Source organism: Patella vulgata, chromosome 7 (assembly GCF_932274485.2).
Source record: "Patella vulgata chromosome 7, xgPatVulg1.2, whole genome shotgun sequence".
NCBI classification, from domain to species: Eukaryota; Metazoa; Mollusca; class Gastropoda; family Patellidae; genus Patella; species Patella vulgata.
In genome coordinates, this window is record NC_065885.2 from 5879409 (window position 1) to 5899768 (window position 20360).

Genomic DNA, 20360 nt, shown 5'->3' on the forward strand with positions numbered 1-20360 from the left:
TTTCAGGGGGTAAATTATAATAATATTTATTTAGAATTGGAGGTTGGATTCAGAATGTCCGTACAACGGTCTTCTTGAAATACACAAAATATACCATAGTTAACAAGACTCGAAACGGAAATGGATTGAATCAGGGGCTTTGTTTCATGTGTTTTAACATGCATTATGCAAGAGTAAAATCTGCTTATTACAAGTCTTTCTTTAGGCCTGAAATGTTATCTAAATTATCAATTAGACATTAATTAACTTATCCAGACCATAATAAACTCTCGATGTCAAGGCTAGCCTTCGATGTAGGCTGGATTAGATTCCTATATGCCGCTAACGGCCAAAGATAATTAAATCAGAAATAGTGGATAATCAAGACTATGCTGTTTATATTATTGATTTTAGTAATGATAACCGAGACTATGCAAAAATTTCACCGGCTTCTTTCTCGGCTCATAGTGGATCAATTTGACTGAAATTTTCAGCAAATTACCTTTACACTATCTAGTTTTTAACTATTATAGCGAGAACTGCCATATCTCTTTATCTTATCTCCCATAATGTATCTTTAACAAGACTCGCAACGGAAATGGATTGAATCAGGGGCTTTGTTTCATGTGGTTTAAAGTATTTGAGCCTTCCTCTGCCAAAAATGGAAAATATCACATGGTTGCAATGCTATAATCATAATGCTCAACCAGTCTTAAACAAGTACCATAGCTCAGAGACAAATGGGGTTTAACATACACTCAACACAAACTAGGTCATTTTGAGACTGGCCTGGAAATAACGGTTTTAGATGTACCTGACAAAATGTCAGGCCCTAATGAAATAGTACCTGACATTTTCAACTTAGTGCCGGACATGTATTAATAATATCAATAAAAAAGACAAATCAGTGCCGAACAAAATGACAGGCACCAGAGGTTTAGAGCCTGACAAAGCCTGAATCTGTGCCTGACATTGTCTGTGACAGGTGCCTTATTTCCAGGCTTGCAGTTATCATTTACAAGTGTGGGATGGAAACCCCGCCACTTTACTCAAAGACAGACCTTATGATCCAAAGCACACAAAGTTAAAGATTGAACACTGATAAAATAAACGATAAAAAAATGAAAGTCTTTAGTTTTAGAGGTCTTTATGTTTGTTAATTTGTAAACTGGGTTTGATATTCAAAAGCTAATAATATACTGGCAGCTATTTCTTTGATTCCGATATTGTGCTTGGCTTGAGAGAATATTGTTGGTCCTTTTTGTCTCATCAGAGCTGCATCTCTTTCCATAACCTAAAATAAGAGGTGAAATGGGGGTTAACACCTTATTCCTAAAATATATGAAGTAAGGTTTTATCTTTCTACTGTTGTACACGTTCTGGTCTAATAAAGTCGGATATACATCATGCAGTGTCCTATCAGTATGAGGGAAATTTACCCCGGACAGTGGCACACTACAGCCTATACTTCTTTTAAATTCCAACTACCAAGGGTTCTTTAAAGTGCACGCCAATGTTGGTTTTCATCCTATACAACGACTAGACACTGTTCCCTGCTAGGCCTTTCATCCTGTACCATTCAGCATTTTCGATACAGTGCCACATCTGTGTACAATACACTTCCAGAAAATATCTGACAATTGTGATTCTGTGTCAGTTTTTAAATCCAAAGTGAAAACTTGATAATTTAGACATTATCATTAACACACCAATGTGAGAACATTTTCTAGCGACCAGTTAATTGAATAGTTGTGCAATACAAATATTATTATTATTAAAACTCTTCTGGCAAAATCCTAAGGTATTTTCTTGTCCAACACAGGGATCAATGAGTCAGTGTCTTACCCACTGAGACACTGTATCCACTAAGACACTTTACCCACTGCAACACTATACCCACCCCTGAGACACTGTACCCACTGAGACACTGTCCTAAAAATAGATGTGATCTGAGGTGTATTTATAAAATATCTTGTCACACAACAAAATGATGATTCTTGTTGGTTTATAGAATAAAATCAGGGTATTTTGTAGTCAGAATTCATATATATTTACTAAAAATTATAGCAAAAGAAAAATTGTTCTGACCTTCAGATCAGCACCAACAGCCTCAGCTAAATCTGTTTTGTTTATAACTAGTAAATCACTCTGTGTTATACCTGGTCCTCCTTTACGTGGTATTTTATCACCACCTATAAGTTAAGTAAATCATTTGTTACTCTTTTACGTGGTATTTTACCTATTGTGTTATATAGGTAAAGTAAACCATTTATAATTTGTAGTACTATCAATATTATCTATAATTAGTAACACTATTAATATTATCTATAATTAGTTGTACTTTCAATATTGTCTATAATTAGTAGCAATATCAATATTATTAGTAGTACTATCAATATTATCTATAATTAGTTGTACTATCAATATTGTCTATAATAAATAGTATGGTCAATATTATCTATAATTAGTAGCAATATCAATATTATTAGTTGTACTATCAATATTATCTAAAATCTGTAGTTACTATAAATATTATCTATAATTAGTAGTACTATCAATATCATCTATTACTAGTAGAACTATCAATTTTATCTATAATTAGTAGCAATATCAATATTATTAGTTGTACTATCAATATTATCTAAAATCTGTAGTTACTATAAATATTATTTATAATTAGTAGAACTATCAATATTATCTATCTATAATTAGTAGCACTATCAATATTATCTATAATTAGTAGTACTATCAATATTGTTTATAATGAGTATGACTATAAATATTATCTATCTATAATTAGTAGCACTATCAATATTATCTATAATTAGTAGTGCTATCAATGTATTTAGTAACAATAGTTTAATAATACTAACCTGCAACATCTATAACATATATTATATAATCAGCCAACTCTCGACTAAAATTAGCTGCTAAATTATCTCCCCCTGATTCAATAAACACTATATCTGGTTTGTATTTTACAGTCAGATCTTTTACCTCTTCCATATTTAATGAATAATCCTAAAATATAATTAATATGGATTAAATCGAGGAACTTTGTAATTTTGGGAAGAGATCTGTGTTTTTGGTAATTAAACTTTCAAATATGATAATGAAAGCACTTCTGATGTATTATGTGGCTACTAACATCTAGATTTCAACACATAGATGATGTTTCTATCATAAACTGAAGCTGAAATAGCCAAAATCCCATAAAAACTAGACATTGCTCCTTGCCACCCCCACCCCCGAAAATCTCTAGGGTCTTTTTTCGGCCAACACCTACAATCGAACCTTTGACCTCCTGGTTCATGAGTCTGCACTTTATCACTGAGCCACAATGGCTCCTAAAAGCATAAAACCGATGTTGTATTTTAGCACAAAGCAGCGCATACTTCTCTAATGGCGGCATGGGGACACCCTCCGGTTTCAACTGCTTTCATACGACATTCTGGTAGTGCTTCATTTCTCACTAAAAACTCCCAGTCTTCTCTGCAATAAATTGAAAAATTTACCTCATCATTTAATCTTATTTAAATATATGTATTTAATGTTTACACGAAGAAGAGCATATCATCTCAACCATTTGTCATAATTTCTAACAGAGTTACTGCCCTTGTTCTTTTTATACGCTTACATTTAATGTCACTGCCGTCCTTAACAACCTATTGTAGCTCCTTTACAGGTGAGAGTTTTAAAAGGATTGTTTAATAGGTAATGATAAAGCCACCTATAGAAATTCATAATTGTTCAACCATTTTCTCACTCACTCTAAGTCAAAATCCACAGTCTTTAGCATCTCAAAGATGATGTCAAATTGCTAAAGACCCCTACGCGCAAGCGAATTATTGAAATAAAATTGATCCATGTGTTAGTCCCGAAATGACCTAATTTGTGTTAAGTGGACGTTAAACCCCATTTCTCTCTCTCTCGCTCTCCATTCCCACTAACAGTGATGATTTATCTTGTCAGTGGTGCAGGTGAAAAACCGAGGTCCAGTGGCGCTGCTACAGTCTATTCTTATTTCGAATTCCAACTGTCAAGAGAGAGAGAGAAATGGGGTTTAACGTCCACTCGACACAAACTAGGTCATTTCGGGACTAACATATGGTTTAACTTTATTTACATAATTCGCTTGCGCGTAGGGGTCTTTAGCAGTGGGAGGAAACCGGAGGTTGGACAGGCGACCCTACTCCTTGCCACGTACAACCGGGGATTCGAAACCACGCCCAGTCGACTCAATGTCAAAGGGATGCGGCACAAGAAAATCCGAGCATCTTTCTACCAATTATAGGGCTAAAACTATTTGTTAAGGCCATCTCAATTTTCGTCAAGGTTGCTGAGATTATTGGCAACATTGTAGGTTAGGGCTAGGGTAAGCATTGGGGCTAGGTCCCAGGTTAGGGTTGGGATTAGCACTAGCCCTGTTTACATCTCGTGACCAATGAAGAAACTTGTAGTTGGCCTTATCAAATAGACCTAATCCAATTATTGTGTTATTATGAATGTTAGGGAAATTGAGATAGTTCACCCCCTACAACTTGGTGTAACTACACCTGTTCTCTTAACAGACAGAGAAGGTGATATATTGTGATAAATAGCATTTTTATTCACCATATTAAGTTTCAAACCATAACTTATATGGCCATTTTTGGAATATCATTAAATTATATTAGCTAGGAATATTATTTAATATCTCAGTTGAATTTTAAAGATGGGTTCCCGCGTACAAACTGGGTGATTTAATAGTATATATATGGACTAAAAACATATTCAAACTAATTAATTTGTCATAACTTTGCTTCAAATCCTTCTCAAACATTGCAATTGCAAAGGAATGTCCTGCTATAAAAATTCGATCAAACCAGGCCATGTTTACGTCACGTCTTGGGAGTCAGAGGAGAATTCATTGCATACGCAAGACGATGCTGTCTTTAATCGCTTACTATTTATTACAAATATCGAATCCTAATTAAATTCTCGGATTATCCACTAGCCGCGTCTTTTTCCCTCATTTTTATCTCAGAAAGTGTTGTACGTCTAACACTTCATAAAGTTTATCAACTTGTATATCAAGCGCTCAATGATCGCGTGTGACCTTTGACATCACGCATGTTGAAATTCCTAATCGTCGGAATGTTAATTAGGGGAACCCTTACATTTTTGTCCTGTATACGCTCCAAGAGTGTTTTTCAGGGAATCCAGTATTTTTCTAGTAAGATTGGATATCTCTACTTTCCATATATACCAAAATTACCATACTTTTATTTGAAATAACCACCCAATAAATACTTTTCTGGGAACTCATCTTTAATATTTTAAGTATATAATATACCATTTAATTATATTATTGGTTACAACACCTATATTATCTACCTGTATTGACCTGGTTTCAACACCTATATTATATACCTGTGGACCCTATAGAGGTCATAATTTTTATCCGATTTAAAAAACCGTATTATTATATCACCGTTACACCCTAAGGACGGCTGAGTTCGAATTTCGTGAAAATCGGCCCAAAATTGACAGACAAAATGGCTGCCGTTCGTTCTCAAATAGCGTAAAAATATATGGTATATCAAGGTTTTGGACCCTATAGAGGTCACAATTTTTATCCGATTTTGTTGAAAATTGAAATGTAAGTTTATAACCCAAAGATCTCGGTTCCTTTCGATATTCGCACATATTGGACCGTAACTTCCTGAATTATGGCCCCTGATTGTACGAAAAATCGCGTTTTTAGCTTGTGGACCCTATAGAGGTCATAATTTTTATCCGATTTAAAAAAACGTATTATTATATCACCGTTACACCCTAAGGATGACTGAGTTCGAATTTCGTGAAAATCGGCCCAAAACTGACAGACAAAATGGCCGCCGTTCGTTCTCAAATAGCGTAAAAATATGATATATCAAGGTTGTGGACCCTATAGAGGTCACAATTTTTATCCGATTTTGTTGAAACTTGAAATGTAAGTTTATAACCCAAGGATCTCGGTTCTTTTCGATATTCGCGCATATCGGAAAGTAACTTCCTGAATTATGGCCCCTGATTGTACGAAAAATTGCGTTTTTAGCTTGTGGACCCTATAGAGGTCATAATTTTTATCCGATTTAAAAAAAACATATTATTATATCACCGTTACACCCTAAGGACGACTGAGTTCGAATTTCGTGAATTTCGGCCCAAAACTGACAGACAAAATGGCCGCCCTTCGTTCTCAAATAGCGTAAAAATATTGTATATCAAGGCTGTGGACCCTATAGAGGTCACAATTTTAATCCGATTTTGCTGAAACTTGAAATGTAAGTTTATAACACAAAGATCTCGGTTCCTTTTGATATTTGCGCATATCGAATTGTAATTTCCTGAATTATGGCCCTTGATTGTAGGAAAAATCACTTTCTTTTTATTGTTTCACTAGGAACTAATCGGTTATCAATATCATTATTTCATTCGGAACTAATCCTTGAATATGACTGGGTAAAAGAACGGGACACTAGTAGTTATTCAATATTTTTGTCATTTTAAATTGTGTAAATGAACACATGACACTTGGAATTCGAAGTTAGAGTAGGACATAGCGCCACAGCGCAGCAGAAAGGTAGGCAGTTAAACCCCATTTCATTTCATTTTACTTCAAATAGTCGCAGTTGTTCAGTGAGTAAGAACCCTGGACAGTTACTAGTTAGAAGTCGAAATAAGAGAAGGCCGTAGCGCTGCTGTCCTGGCCAAATTTCTCTCATGGCACACTTTATGGCGTATGACTGTCTTCATTAGCCCAGTCTAGGAGCAGAACAGTAGGACGTTAAACCCCATTTCATTTCTGGTTGGTACAGAACAGTAGGACGTTAAACACCTTTTTATTTCATTTCATTGCTGGGGTCATTAAATCCATTGATTACCCAGTCGTTGCAGAACAGTAGGACGTTTAACCCCACTTCAGTTCACGTAACATACAATGCTCGCTAGCCCAATCCCTAACACATTATTGACAAAAAAATGTCCCATAGTATCTTGTTCCCTTTGGCCATTCATATTTGAGAAATACTCCATGACTTTAGATATTTTATGGTCGAATAAACATGTGAAATAATACCACGCGTGTAGAAATGTAGTGAATATAAACAATGGCTGACTTTGGATATTTGGTTATGGGGGGGCGGGGGCAGGTGCTCTGAGTAAATTTTGAAAAATCGGTGGTGTCAATATTGATTAACATTCAATTTCATCAGCTACATATCACGGCTAAATCTATTTGTTGAGGCCAGCTCAATTTTTGTCAAGGTCGCTGAGATGTAAATAAGGTTAGGACACGTGATTGTTGGTGAGATTGTAGGTTAGGGTTAGGATAAGTGTTAGGCTTGGGATTAGCGCTAGCCCTGTTTACATTTCGTGACCTATGACGAAAAATTGAGCCTGCCTTATCATTTAGCACTAACCGCTACATCACCCCAACTAAGGGGGGTTGGATGGCGGAATGGTTAGCACGTGCGTGCTGTATCATAAGCTCTGTCATTGAGTCAACTGGCGTGGTTTCGATTCCCCGGGTGTACGTGACAAGGAGTAGGGTCGCCTGTCCAAACTCGTGGGTTTTCTCCGGGTCCTCCGGTTTCCTCCCGCTGCGAAAGACCCCTATGCGCAACCAAATTATTGAAATAAAATAAAACCATATTTTAGTCCCGAAACGACCTAGTTTGTGTCGAGTGGATGTTAAACTCTCTCTCTCTCTCCCCCCCCCTCTCTCTCTCTCTCTCTCTCCCTCTCTCTCTCTCTGTTGGGGTTAGATCCGCCACTGAATATGGTATTGTATAATATCTGCAGTATAAACTAGATATAGTCGACCTTTAACTTATATATATATCTATTTTAAAACCCCTTGACACGGTTGAAAACACAATTCAAGCTATCTTAAAAGTACAACAAACTTATGTGGAGAGAGGCGAATCGGGTTTAACATCCAACTCGAGACAAACTAGGTCATTTCAGGACTAACAAGTCGTATGTTTTATTTCAATAATTCGCTTGTCTATAGGTGTGGGAGGAAACCGGAGGACCCAGAGAAAACCCACGAGGTTGGACATGCGACCCTTCCCCCCACCCCACAGACAGAGCAGGTGATTTATTGTGATTAATGACATTTTTATTCACGATATTAAGTTTCAAACCACGACTTATATGACCATTATATTCACTAGGAATATAATTTAATATCTCAGTTGAATTTTAATATTTTAAGTATATAATATATCATTTAAATATAACATTGGTTACAACACCTATATTATATACCTGTATTTACCTGGTTACAACACCTATATTATATACCTGTATTTACCTGGTTACAACACCTATATTATATACCTGTGATTACCTCGTAAATATAACATTGATTATATACCTGGTTACAACACCTATATTATATACCTGTGATTACCTGGTAAATATAACATTGATTATATACCTGATTACAATACCTATATTATATATCTGTAATTACCTGGTAAATATAACATTGATTACGTACAATACCTATACAATATACCTGTGTTTACCTGGTTACAACACCTATATTATATACCTGTAATTACCTGGTAAATATAACATTGATTACAACACCTATATAAAACACCTGTATTTACCTGGTAAAGATGTCATTGGTTACAACACATACACCACGAGAATCTCTCAGGTATTTACATAAAGCTAATACTAGGGCTGTTTTACCTGATCCCACTGGACCACCAATACCCACAGTAAAAGCTCTCTAAAAATAAAAACATTTACTAACATGTGTCATTTGAACCTTGTCATGTCTGGAAAAACATTAAGCAATCTGATTAAAATACAGATGTATATTTCGTTTCGTTTTTTTATACTTTTGATGGCCTACACTACATGAAGATCTGACAAGTTATAGTGGAAGGTTGTGTCAGAAGCTTTGAAAGAAAGAAAGAAAGAAAGAAATGGGGTTTAACGTCCATTCGACACAAACTAGGTCATTTTGGGACTAACACATGGTTCAATTTTATTTCTATAAATCGCTTGCGCGTAGGGGTCTTTAGCAGTGGGAGGAAACCGGAGGACCCGGAGAAAACCCATGAGGTTGGACAGGCGACCCTACTCCGTGTCATGTACAACCAGGGATTCGAAACCACGCCAGTTGACTCAGTGACAGACTTAATGATACAGCGCGCACGTGCTAACCACTAATCTATGACGTCACACGTTGATGTTTCTGGTGGGTGGGTTACCCAGTTCTGTGTGCCTCACGCCAAAAACTCGTCATAACAGACTATTTCACTGGCTAATCCCACCCATCATCCAGAACACGGGTTATATAACTACTCTTCCAGGTCCTAGTGTAGTAATTAAAGACAAGTAAAACAAAATTTTGAACTATAAAAAACAAAACGAAATAGGATCTGTGTTTTAATCAAATTGAACATTAAGTGAGGAAAATATTTCTACTTGTCTACATTAAACTGGCTAATGTAGACAGACATACGTCGTCGTGTAGTGCGCTATGAGGGAAATATCCATCCGCCAAGGAACAATTAACGTGACGCAACATTTATACACAGGAATTCGATTATATCATCCCACACGCCGCCAAGCGTAAAAAGTATCGAGCCACCCTGGCTTCCCAAACACGCGCCAAGGGATTCGTGTATATATATATATATATATGACGAAAAGTACTTTAAAATGTTAAAATGTTATTAAACCATTGTTGAAATCAGTTTGTATCAGCATACCGTGAAACAAAGTAGTGCAGCTTTACGGTTGTGTTAATATTTCTGGATATATATATATGCTATATTACGTCTGTATACGTTATTAAAGTGCTTCTTACAGTCGTAATGTGGCAGAACAACGCAACAGAATTCCTTCGACAATTTTGTCTGTTGCGCCATAACGACCCCCATGGCTGGCTGAATATTTAGCAGTTGCATGTTGTATCATAAAGTCTATCATTGCGTCAACTGGTGTGGTTTCGATTCCCAGGTTGTACATGACAAGGAGTAGGGTCGCCTGTCCAACCTCGTGGGTTTTCCCCGGGTCCTCCAGTTTCCTCCCACTGCTAAAGACCCCTACGTGCAAGCGAATTTTTGACATAAGTTTGAACCATATGTTAGTCCCGAAATGAACTAGTTTGTGTTGAGTGGACTTAAACCCAATTCTCTCTCTCTCTCTCTCTCTCTCTCTCTCTCTCTCTCTCTCCTCTCTCTCTCTCTGGTCAGTGGCTTCAGAAAGTAGAACCATAAACTCTCTCTCTCTCTTTCTCTCTAGCTCTCTCCCCCCCCCCACCCCCTCCCCCCACCCCCGGTTTATTAGCCCAATCGGTGCTGAAAGTCTTTCATTTAATCATTTGATGAATACGTACCTGATCCCAGTCTGTTCTGTAAAGTGGTTTATCTCTATCTATAAAACTACCAGGGTCATCTAAAACTTCGTGGGTATGGCCGTGTTCGTGTTCATGGGAGTGGGAATGGGAATGGTCATGGGAGTGACCACTGGTTTTTTCCTTTGTTGCACCGGCTGTAACATTGACAATTATTTGAATTAATTTAATACCTTATTTCTTTTTAATCATCTTAAAAATACATTTTATAAGATTTAGATAAAGGGCTGATGGTTCTCGCTATAATAGTTCAAAAATAGGTAGTAAAAAATGTCAGATTTTCCGGCGTGGTTCTCCCTTGTCAGTGATGCAGGACGGAGGGGCTGACAAGGAAAGCTGTCTAGTCGTTCGGATGGGACGAAAAACCGAGGTCCCGTGTACACATTGGCGTGCACGTAAAAGATCCCTTGGCAGTTGGAATTCGATATAAGAGTAGGCCGTAGTGCCGCTGTCCGGGCAAAATTTCCCTCATAGCACACTGTATGGCGTATGCCCGTCTTCATTAGCCCAGGTTAGGAGCAGAACAGTAGTACGTTAAACCCCATTTCATTTCATTTCATTTCATTAGTAAAAAATGTTTATATTGAAAATTTCATCAAATTACTTTATTCTAGGAGAAGTTATGACTAAGAGCTAGTGATCGGATATTCGAACAAGAATACTATTCGAATATTCGAAGGGTCTTGAAATTTGTATTTGAATACTATTCGAATATTTTCAATTTCTAATATAAATATATTTAAAGTGGTTTATATTCAATTTATTATAATTTCTAATTAATTATGAAATACGTGAAATTTCGGTTGACATGTGAACAATGCACAAGATTATATTTTAGCAATTGCCAGTGGAATTTTTACGTAAACTGCCAATTTGTACACAAAACCTCGGCCTTCCATGACATTGCAACAAGTAGACGCGGACCTCAACCATACTCCAGTCATCTGCAATCTCCGTCAGATGCTCGTTTAGTTTATCCGAGTTATGTGAACTTGGACATGATTTCATTTCCAGAGTCTTAGCCACCATCTCCCAATCTGGTGATACAAAATAAGCGGTTAAATTAATGCAAGACTCATTTTGTTCATCTGATGTCCATACATCTGTGGTCACAGCGGCTAACTTCTGACTTGAGTCATTCCTGATTTGACGTTGTCGGAACGAACGGCATCATAGATTTCGTCCTTTCTTTTTTTGAGTGTTTTACTTGACCGCAAATTGTGTGATGGATTCAGGGCTTCTATCAATTCCCGAAAATGGTAATTGTCAAAAAGAGAGAGGAGCTGATAATGCTTGGCTACAAACTTGATCAATTTCTCAGTGATGTTTTTTGCTGCGCTGAATCTTGTCATACTTCTTGCTATTACATGAAGAACTTGTGTTGAACCTTTTAATTGGACGAATCTTGCCTGACCCTACGTCCCGTGCAGAGGAGGAAGAATCTGGAGCTACGTAGCCATGTTTCAACTTCATGTGGTTCCAAAGATTAGCCTTGATGTAATATTAGTCAAGACCATGGAGGTGTATATATTGTCAATATATACACCTCTTTGGTCAAGACAGCCAACTCCATTGCGGAACTAACTGGCTAACCAAAGTAGGTAACACGCTACTTACTCAATAACTGTCTCTGAAGACGGTAGATCTATGTAGGGGTAGCACCCTTACAAGCTGCGGTTAGGTAATCTAATTAAGCTTTGAATGTAAATGTGGCAAGGAAAGTCACCTTTGATAATATTTGAGAGCAAATAGAATAAATAATAGATATTTGAAAATATTCGAATATGGTAATTGCTATTCGAATATTCGAATATTATATTCGACGAGCGAATATTCGAATATTCGTGCCGAACATGGTCTTGATTTTCACTGCTACCGTTGTTACGATAATAAACAAAGTCTCGATTACCTTTTTTTGGATTAAATTATTAAAAATGGCAATCGTGTTTCAATCTCGATTATCCATTTTTGAATTAAATTATTAAACATGCATTATGCAAGAGCTAAATCTGATTATTGCAAGTCTTAATTTAGGCTTCAGATGTTATAGAAATTATAAATTAGATCTTTATTTAAACAACAAGACCAAAATCAACTCTGTAGACCCACTGATGGCTCGGCTACAGCTCGGATTTAAATAGGATTTCACTAATTGATTAAATCAGATAAGGGGTAACCTGATGAAAATACGTCTGTTAGATCGAGGCTAAATGATAGAGTGTACTTAGCGAGGCCCGCTGTAAAGCGTTTCCGTATGCCATTGAAAACTTTACTTGATAATCGAGATATGTAGGTGGAGTTAACGCCTGTCAATCAAACGATCAGCGAAGTTGAAGACACAATTCGCTACCATTTCTAGGCAAATATTACAACGATGATAACTATGTTCAGAATAAAGTAATTTGACTGAATTTTTCAATATATTCTTCTTTCATCATCTACTTTTGAACTGTTATAGCAAGAATGGCCAACTCTCTATAAAAATCTCCCATAATGTATCTTTAAATGGCGATCGTGTTTCAATCCGTTCAAAATCACAACCACCCGATGAACCAGAGAAAATGAAATGAAATGGGGTTTAACGTCCTACTGTTCAGCTCCTAAAGTGGGCTAATGAAGACGGGCATACACCATACAGTGTGCTATGAGGGAAATTTTGCCCGGGCAGCGGTGCTACGGCCTACTCTTATATCGAATTCCAACTGCCAAGGGATCTTTTACGCTCACGCCAATGTGTACACGGGACCTCGGTTTTTTGTCTCATCCGAAGGACTAGACAGCTGTCCTTGTCAGGCCCTCCGTCCTGCATCACTGACTAGGGGAAACCACGCCAAAAAATCTGGATGAACTTTCTCGGCCAAGCCAGCGTCTTACCCACTTAGGATGAACTAGAGAGTTGATAATAGGCTTTTTATGTTAATAAATGTCAACATTTAAAACCAAAAGACAGATGTGCAATAGGCACATCTAGCTTTTACATAATGCATGTTTAATGAATGTGTTGTGATTTGTCAGATCAGGTCAATGTAAATAAATGAAATAAAATGGGGTTTAACGTCCTACTGTTCTGCTCCTAAACTGGGCTAATGAAGACGGGCATACGCCATACAGTGTGCTATGAGGGAAATTTTGCCCGGGCAGTGGCACTATCGCCTACTCTTATATCGAATTCCAACTGCCAAGGGATCTTTTACGTGCATTCTAATGTATACACAGGACCTCGTTTTTTCGTGTCATCCGAAGGACAAGACAGCTGTCCTTGTCAGGCCCTCCGTTCTGCACTCAGGTCGATGTGAAATGGAATGTGAAGTTTAATGTCCAACTGTTCTGCACCAGACAGGAAGATAAGGTCGAAATTATTCCATTGACTTGTTTGCTGTTTGCATTGGTCCCTATCAAAGGATAAACTGGCATTGGTTGTTTAAAGGGGAAAATCAACGTTTTTCAACAAAGTGTCCGTAAATTTTAAATATGCATTAAGAAATAATCCCCTCGTTGGTCTTCTCCTTTAACGTTCCAAATATAGTCAGGCTGAGACAGAAGGGTTTTTTTTGGCGAATTTAGGTTTAAATACAAAAATATTAAGATAAAGACATATTCATAAAAATATTTCATGTGTTCAGTCAAATGACAAAAACTAGGATATGTATAATTCTAACCAACCTTGAAAAAAGTTACAGTTTTCTGACGTCATCCTGTTTGATGGAGTTATAATATTCTAAAAAAAACAAAAACATTTAATAAGCCACTGATACAGTCATATATTTGTTGATATTATGACAAGACTATTAGAGAGAGAGAGAAATGGGGTTTAACGTCCACTCGACACAAACTAGGTCATTTTGGGACTAACACATGGTTCAATTTTATTTCAATAATTCATTTGTGCGTTGGGGTCTTTAGCAGTGGGAGGAAACCTGAAGACCCGGAGAAAACTCATGAGGTTGGACAGGCGACCCTATTGCTTGTCACATACAACCGGGGAATCAAAACCCCGCCAATTGACTCAATGACAGACTGTATGATACAGCGCAGCGCGCACGTGCTAACCATTCAGCCATCCAACCCCCTGATAAGACTATTAATTAATGAAATTGGGTTGAACTTCCTAGTTTTCTGCACCTACCGGGATAATTAAGACAGGCATGGATGCGCCATACAGTGTGCTATGGGGGCCTGGATAGCAGCTTTACGGCCTTCTTGTATGAAATGAAATGGGGTTTAACGTCCTACTGTTCTGCACCAACTGGGCTAATGAAGACAGGCATACACCATGCAGTGTGCTACCTGTGTAATTTTGCCCAGACAGCAGCATTTTCGCCTACTCTTCATGTACCCCTTTTCGAACTATCCGAAGAACTAGAAGCTGTTCCTTGCCAATCAGTCTGTTCCTTGACATGTCCTCTGTTACTTGCCAGACCCTCTGTTCCGCATCACTGACAAGGGGACATATTGCATCACGTTGAGAAATACTGAGATACTGTCTCGATCAACATTGGAATTCGACCTACAGGTTAGTGAGCTAGTGCCTTACTCACTGAGCCACTGCGGCCCCTTGTATCAATAAAAAGGGAGAGAGAAATGGGGTTTAACATCCCCTCGACACAAACTAGGTCATTTCAGGGCTAACACATGGTTTAATTATTCGCTTGCACTTGCGCAAAAATTAGGCCAGCCTTAACAAATAGATTTAGTCCAAAGTCCATTGGGTCAGAACTAAAATTAAGGCCATCTGCAGATTTCATCAAAGGTCACGAGATGTAAACGCAGGGTTTGATTGTGGGTTAGGGTTGGGATTAGCGCTAGCCCTGTTTACATCTTGTGACCTTTGACCAAAACTGAAGTTGGCCTTATCGATTAGATCTAACCATGGATTTTGAGAATATCAAGCGAAGCTAATTATAGACAGACAGCGTAACTGTCATATGATCCATTATATCAAAAGTGAATCAATTTATTGACAGCTGGTGCACTGTCTCAATCAGATATGTTCAGTAGACCATGATATCCCGTTCCAGATATCGGCATGAAATATAGGTTTTATTTAAACATGTGTTACAGAACAAGAGACGTGTAGAGTAATTCAAGTCACACATAGATCAGTCTATCAGATATTATTAACATATATAGAATTTATTTAACACAACCTATTTTGTAACTATAACAGCCTGTCTGTAATATTATTATAATTTATTATACAGTAACATATGGGGAAATACTATTGTGTTTAGGTCTATTCTGTTTCCATTCAATTTAATTGATAATCAAATTATAATTGTTGAGCATGAAATTTATTTTCTACTAGAACGGCATTTCCCAACCTCTGGGTCGCGAGCACTTTTCGTGGGGTCGCGGACTAGACTGAGAACTTTAAAAAAAAAAAATGCTATCTTTTCATGTAATCTATCTATACATCTTCAATAGAAGGCTTGATCTCGCTTTAACTCGTACATCTTATCAAGGCCTTCACGTAACACTCTACAATCTACATTTTTCGTCACTAATTTCGATTGGTCTAGGACCCAGCTCTAGACTTCTCAGATTCCTCGATAGAAAATATTATCGCGAATACCAAGTCTCGCGCTTTCCAACTGAAATATCCACCTGTGATAATCGAGTTAAAAAGTTCAAGGTTCGTTCAATGTCAAGGTTGCTGGAAATTTCCAAAACAAAGAGACTTGCCGCTGCCAATTTTCATGCAAATAAATACTTCTCTTCTAAAACAGTTTCGATTGCTTTTCCATGAGTTTTTCAACTGAAAAAAAAACCTTTTAACGGCTGTAAACTTGTCTATTCATTTTTTGGTGGAGATCGCAATGTTTGTATTTGGATATGTGTTTGTATTACGACCTCTGATTGGACAACGTTATTGTTCACGTGTCTGCAGTAAAGGGAAATAACGTACCTAAAAGTTTGGAAATTTCAGACAATTCTGGCAACGGATAGAAGTTGTAAAACTGCGGCCGTTGCTTCGGGAACATGTGATCTATACAGCTCTTGCCACATTGCTAATCGATTTACTCTCATGGCCACGATTTGTTTCATCGGTCTATCATTGTAAAATGTGACTTTGTTCTTCGAGGGATCACGATCTGGTCTTGAGTGTGGAATGGGGTCGCCACCCAAAAAAGGTTGGGAACCTATGTACTAAGGTAAGGATAACCTTAGAATTAGTTCTATAGATTATTACGGTATATAAAACTTATGACAAATGACGGCTTTGCTGATGTTATAGCAAGGTATATATATAGAGCTATGAAAATAAGAGATGACTATTTAGGTGAAATTTGAATAATGTGTTAACATTTTATATCCATTTCCTCTTTTTTGTTTTCTCCAATATGTATTTATTTTATTTTATTTAAACTTATTTGTTATTTATATTTTTATGTCACATGTAATATAGGCTGTAGGCCTGCTACTGATGTTAAAGATACATTATGGGAGATAAGATAAAGAGATGGCAGTTCTCGCTATAATAGTTAAAAACTAGATAGTGTAAAGGTAATTTGCTGAAAATTTCAGTAAAATTGATCCACTATGAGCCGAGAAAGAAGCGATTGAAATTTCTGCCTAGCCTTGATCATCATTACTAAAGTCAGGTCGATAAACAGCATAGTCTTGATTATCCATTTAATCGTTAAATCGTGAAGGAGAGTTATGCAGTAAATCGGCTCATAATCCATTAAAGATTGCAGGCTAGCGATGCCATCTAGAGTTGATTATGGTCTGTATAGGTTAATTAATGTCTAATTAATAATTTAGATAACATTTCAGGTCTAAAGAAAGACCTGCAATAGACAAATTTAGCTCTTGAATAATGTATGTTTAATTGCTAATACTGCTGTTGTTTTATTGCAGGGGATCACGTGGCTAAGTGGGTAAGACGCTGGCTCGCTAGTCTGGAGGTCGGGTGTTCGATTCCTGCATTGGCCGAGAAAGTTCATCCAGATTTTCCAGCGTGGTTCCCCCTTGTCAGTGATGCAGGACGGAGGGCCTGACAAGGACAGCTGTCTAGTCTTTCGGATGATACGAAAAACCAAGGTCCTGTGTATACATTGGAATGCACGTAAAAGATCCCTTGGCAGTTGGAATTTGATATAAGAGTAGGCGCTAGTGCCGCTGCCCGGGCAAAATTTCCCTCATAGCACACTGTATGGCGTATGCCCGTCTTCATTAGCCCAGCATAGGAGCAGAACAGTAGGACGTTAAACCCCATTTCATTTCTGGCCAATGCTGGGATCGAACACACGACCTCCAGGCTAGCTAGCCAGCATCTTAACCACTTTGCCACAGTGACCCTGTCTAACCAAGTAAGTTAACCTACATTAAGTTATACTCACATATAAAGAAACCCAACTTACCTGGTGTCACCTACAGTCGTTAATATATAATAACAAACAATCCAACGAATCGTTCACAATATCCGTGTATTAGTAGGATGATGAACGGGGCTGTGTAATATCTGGGACAATTGTCAATAATACATTGATTAATGCAAAACACCGCCACGTTCCGATATCAAAACAACAGAAGTTCAACACGAACTGTTTTCATGAACTAACCATCTTACTGTAAGTTTAAGTGACATGGTATACAGTAATCCTATAGCCTTGACTTTTGTTGTGGGTATAGCTTCACTGACACTATATTCAAATCTCTTCTTACCTTGTTAAAACACAGGACAGGTCATAAATCTCAACCTTGTCGTTAGCGTATCATGTAGATATACATATACACATGTATGTCCTACTTGTGTAGAACTTATGTTTGTCGAGTAGTTTAGTGTAGTTGTATCTTTGACTTGACGAGATTGTATATTGTATTTAACAAGCTTTCGTCATAAACAGAACTTTATTCAGGTAGGTTTTACTAGATTTATATGGATTTACTACTTTCTAGTTTCAATATTCTTACAGGTATTTTTTTTTTATAAAACTTCAAGCACGTGAAATATCCCTTATCATTTGGAATTCGATGTAAGAGTTCTCCGTAGAGCCGCTGTCCGGGGAAATTTCCCTCATAGCACACTCAGGGGCGGATCCAGGAAATTTTGCAGGAGTGGGTTGGCCAGGTTCCTGAGACAATGTATCTCCCCCCCCCCCCCACATGGTCTCTATCGTCATTTTGGCGTATATACATACACATATATATTATTGAGCTTTTTAAACAGAGAAATCAACATCTCGTTTGACGTCAATTTTTATTATGAATTATTACAATGACGATTCAATTTCATGGAAGCAAATCATTAATTGTGATATCACATAATGTCTATATCATTATGTAGCTGAGCGGGGGGGGGGGGGGTCGACCCCCCCCCCCCAAACTCCCCCTCTGGATCCGCCCCTGACACTGTGTGGCGTATGCCCGTCTTTATTATCCCAGTCGGAGCAGAACAGTAGGACGGTAAACACAATTTCATTTCATTTCTCATATTTGGAAGCTAGTTTAGGTGTATTGAGATACATAGGCGTAGGAGCCGCCCCCCCCCCCCAAAAAAAAAATAAAAAAAATTCGACGACCTTTTTTTTCTATTAACGTATAGAGAAAAAATATAACTCACTTATTTCTATGAGATCCACACTGCCCGAAAAGTATTTTCTCGTCTTTTTCTTGTCCACTGCATGCCCGAAAATTTGCCCGAAGCTCTCTTATGATAGGTATGTCCGAAAAAACGGTATTGCCCGAAAATAGGTATTGCCCGGAAAACGGCAGAGGAAACTAGCCAAATGGAAAACTGCTAGGAAACAGCCAGTTGCCAGGGTGGATTCGCCCGTTTTCGGTGGTGCGGCAGTGACCAAAACACTATATCAGCTGATATATATATATATATATATATATAGTGACCTTGCCCTTCGTTGTTCTTAGTATATTATCTTAAGATGTTTACACTTATCTGTGTACATCAAGCATGCAGAGGTCTATGCCTGTACACTGTACATGTCATTCTCTCAAACCACCCACTGTGGCGGTGTATAGTAGAGTATAATCCATACAGTTACATTATACATTGCAGAAGTAGAGGTACCTACTAGTATATCGCATTTAAAACTTTTGATTCAGTACCGGACTTTAAATTGTTTCCAAAAATTAAAATTACTAGCTATACGGATGAGACGATATTTCAGTGTTTTCATTGATTTAAAACTAGTACACGTACGGTGAATGTTGCTATTGTTTGCTCGGGAAAATAAAGAAAAATTGCAATATTTTGGCACATCAAAAGTTGAGAGTCAAATTTAATTGGATTAGGTATGTATGTTGTGTACTATTATGTGATGTTGTGTGTTGTTATTGTTGTGTACTAATCAGTAGGACATGCACGGTGCGCGACACTAAAATATCGTCTTATATTATATGTCTTCGTAAAACAAAAGAAGCAGAACGAGGTCGTCATTCAATTCATTTAGATCGGAATCGCTACCGCCTCGCCCTCGAAAACGGACTTATCGTTATCGTGTGAAATGTAGTGTTTGCCGAAAAGAAATTGACTCTGATTATAAAGAAAAACACAAGGTAACCCACTCGGGGAAGATTTCGGGCAATTTTCTCTTATGTCCCCCTGAATTACTTTGAGCTCCTACGCCTATGTTGAGATGGATATATTCAATCGTAACAGTTCTTTTTTGGCTTTATTGAAATTTTGATCGAAAACTTTAAAGATTGTCGCAGTGAACTCCTATCGAGAGAAGTTTGGACCTTTACTATTACAGGTTACAATAAAAGTCTTGTCATTGGGTCTGGATTGGACACAATTAATATTTCCTTGTGATACACAGCAGAGTTAGAGGGGTCTACCTTAGTGCTGTATTCTGGGGATTGTGGCTTATTCCAACACTATACGACGATATGACTCAGATAAATAGTTTTAATTGTACTTTTAGTAAACGAGTGTCCAAAACTGGCTAACGGTCACAATAACGAGATAGGTATTGCTAGGACGGGCCGATTACCAGATTAAAGTTAAAGT

At 37.5% G+C, this 20360-nt stretch overlaps 2 protein-coding genes across 5 annotated transcripts in view; one reads left to right on the forward strand and one right to left on the reverse strand.

Moving 5' to 3' along the window:
• Positions 1-1107: 1107 nt before the first annotated feature.
• LOC126827003 (urease accessory protein UreG) lies at positions 1108-18178 on the reverse strand. Of its 2 annotated transcripts, none has more exons than XM_056102157.1 (8): positions 18056-18178; positions 14051-14105; positions 10370-10524; positions 8625-8749; positions 3375-3471; positions 2853-3000; positions 2068-2171; positions 1108-1273 (listed from the first exon to the last, which is right to left on the reverse strand). In XM_056102157.1, the coding sequence occupies exons 2-8, from the start codon at positions 14079-14081 to the stop codon at positions 1136-1138; spliced, it is 798 nt and encodes a 265-aa protein (XP_055958132.1). In that variant the 5' UTR covers positions 14082-14105; positions 18056-18178; the 3' UTR covers positions 1108-1135. The 2 variants fall into 2 exon arrangements, with proteins under 2 accessions (XP_055958132.1, XP_050412123.2); XM_050556166.2 differs by lacking the exon at positions 18056-18178 and adding an exon at positions 17752-17890.
• Positions 16254-20360, forward strand: part of LOC126826991 (urease subunit alpha) — a 37314-nt gene continuing 33207 nt past the window's right edge. Inside the window, exon 1 of one of the 3 annotated variants that reach the window (XM_050556143.2) lies at positions 16254-16539. The gene's annotated coding sequence lies outside the window, so the exon portion shown is untranslated. Of the gene's footprint in view, positions 16540-17886; positions 17962-18120; positions 18250-20360 lie in introns of those variants that run through there. The other 2 variants (XM_056102156.1, XM_050556142.2) reach the window with 2 other exon arrangements.

Coding starts and splice junctions, on each gene's coding strand:
- LOC126827003 (XM_056102157.1), bottom strand. CDS start 14,081: ATGACGTCAGAAAACTGTAACTTTTTTCAAG. Junction 10,525..14,050: donor AAACTGTAACTTTTTTCAAG/GTTGGTTAGAAT, acceptor TCAATGTTACAG/CCGGTGCAACAAAGGAAAAA. Junction 8,750..10,369: donor ACAGAACAGACTGGGATCAG/GTACGTATTCAT, acceptor TTTTATTTTTAG/AGAGCTTTTACTGTGGGTAT.